Genomic DNA, 2,543 nt, shown 5'->3' on the forward strand with positions numbered 1-2,543 from the left:
TGGTTGCATTGAGCCTCCCCAGGACCCTGTCCACGTCCTCGGGCGAAACAGAGTCAAACTCCTCCCATTCAACCGTCTCAAGGCCTGCTTCTGTCTCCTCCCCCTGGGCCGACCAGTCGGAGTCCAAGCCTTCTCGGATCCGCGCGACTTTGTCATGCAGATATTGAGCGAAATCCTCGGCCCTCCCCTCCAGGGGGTCGAGGATGTTAGTGAATGTTAATAAAATCATTCTAAAACATTTTGCATCATTTAAATTGTGCCCAAATATCTAGGTTAAAATTTGCACGGGCATGAAGTACACATCTGTAATTTGGGTCTAATGCAGTTGTAGCCTAGCTATGCTTAAATTATTTTGAGTCAGGGACGAAAAGGCTATATGTGTGTGTGTTTACACATCACATTTTATTTTATAGGTCAGAGGCTTATTGATAGTTTGATTTCCACATTTTACTGCACTCACAATGTCACTTAGCAATAAATAATAAATGGAGATGGTAATATTCCAATCTCTGGTGGGGTTATGCAGCCATGCGGAGCAATATGAGAAGATGCCATACAGCTGTGCAACAACATATGCTCTGCATGTGGTTCAATCTTCAGTATTTCCAGTTAAAGGTATTCTAGGCAGTACATCAGCAAAAGATCGTACTTAAGATTCTGAGGAACTGTTACTTCATTACTAGCAAGAAGTTACAGAAGTACAGTTTCCTTTGAAAACAATAGTAATAACCACTTCACCTTGAAAACAGCACAAACATCTTTATCGTCATTTTCCAGGGCCCATAATTTCTTTCTTGCTGCCTCTTGTAGCTGCAGATTGAGATCCTGTGCAGAGCGACTCTTGACAGAAAATGAGAGAGAAATTGCTTCAAGAGAAAGAGAAAGAGAGGAAATTAAATGGGAGAAAAATAATATATTTAAACTTTTCTTACTTCCATTATTTTGAATAGATAAGGACTCTAGATCACGGAAAGGTCTATTTTAAACAAATTATAACTGTAGCTATAGCTGTATAACAATAAAACTCTTCTGCACTAGTTTAAACGAGGCAAGGGAACAGAAGCAGGAAAGCTATTCTCTTCTAGAGATTCTTAAAAAGAAAAGGCTTGGTTGGCATCCAGATAAAAGATCTTCATAATCCTGAAGATTATGAAAGTTACAGTTTAAGACATTTAAAAGCTATCACATTGGTTATCCCTGCACTAGGTGACATAATTACAGTTGGAAAGCAGCTTCACGTCTCAAGTAGTAAACATCTGCAGCCAGAAACTGAGGTGCAGCAGTTGAAAAAAAAACTGGGCTTCATGATGGTTCTGGGAAGGGATGCTAAGAATGTGCGGATTACATCTGTTGCCATTGGTCTTCCATTCTTAGGGAAGATTCATATACAAATAGAAAATAATGCATAAAAGGTCTCAACAGGCAAAAGATGGCGTTTTTGATATGCCTAGCAAATCTAAGAGGAACTTATAGAATAAGATGCTTGCCAATTTCTGCCTAATATAGCAAAGTCTCCTTTGCTATCTCTCCCCAAACCAACTCAATAACAACTTTTCCATCCTGACTTTTTGTTTCCTCCACCATTTACTGTTACTGCAATCTATTAAAAGGGATTAACATAATTCTAAAATCAGTTGTTTCACCCTCAAGGTTTAAGTTAGAGCGCCTCATTTTCCCCAAATTTTTCTATCATGGAGATATTTTTTTAGCACATATCTTTTTTCTGCGGCTGACTTCGTAACAAATTATTGCAAGAAAATCAGTAGTTATCGGAGAATGTTTCAGAGTGGGGAGGTCATTCATTTCAGTTATACACCCTATACTTGTAGTTCAATCTAAATAGGCTCTACACACAAACGTTTTGAATACTGTTTAACTGTTGCCAAGGTGTCAGCTGATATAAGAAATTGGCACATCATTTGATCAATCTTGATACCTTTTGCACTGACATCTGGAATTACAGAGTAGCTATCAAAAATATTATTCCCCTTCACTCCTTCCATTTTCATAGCTTAATCTTTTACGCTGCTAGTAGCAATATGATGTGAAGAACACTAGTGCTCATTTCGAAGAAATGAAATTCAGTGAGCCTTCCTTCCTTCCTTCCTTCCTTCCTTCCTTCCTTCCTTCCTTCCTTCCTTCCTTCCTTCCTTCCTTCCTTCCAACATAAAATAGCAATTAGACAAAAACTTACCATTTGGGAACCCTTCCCCTACAGCCAGTGACACGGACTCAGTTTCCAGAGTGCCCTCTCCTATCTGTGCAGGATGACTTCCTGGATCCAGTTCTTTGGGGTTACCTGATAAGTCACCATGCAGGCAGAAGGACTACTGTCAACTTTTTTAGAGGAAGTAAAGTAAGGCTGCAATGAAGGGGGGCATGGGAATATAAAAGGAGCTGCTAAACACTGGACAATCAAGTCCAAGGATGGACAATCAAGTCCAAGGATGTTGACTGAGTTAATAGCAGCTCCCTGGTGACTCAGAAATCTTTTCCAGACTTCCAGTCTAAGCTGGGACTGAACACTGAAGTTCATATTCCCA

General features: G+C 39.7%; 1 protein-coding gene across 1 annotated transcript in view; it reads right to left on the minus strand.

Annotated features, from left to right (window-relative positions):
* Window positions 1–2,009, minus strand: part of SH3TC2 (SH3 domain and tetratricopeptide repeats 2) — a 26,890-nt gene extending 24,881 nt beyond the window's left edge. Inside the window, exons 1-2 of the mRNA XM_015827948.1 lie at window positions 1,937–2,009; window positions 739–866 (exon numbers count right to left, since the gene is read on the minus strand). Of these exons, the coding sequence (XP_015683434.1) occupies window positions 739–866; window positions 1,937–2,009 (201 nt within the window). The remainder of the gene's footprint in view (window positions 1–738; window positions 867–1,936) is intronic.
* Window positions 2,010–2,543: the final 534 nt, after the last annotated feature.

Source organism: Protobothrops mucrosquamatus, unplaced genomic scaffold (genome assembly GCF_001527695.2).
Source record: "Protobothrops mucrosquamatus isolate PMUCROS unplaced genomic scaffold, P.Mucros_1.0 scaffold4097, whole genome shotgun sequence".
Classification (NCBI taxonomy): Eukaryota; Metazoa; Chordata; class Lepidosauria; order Squamata; family Viperidae; genus Protobothrops; species Protobothrops mucrosquamatus.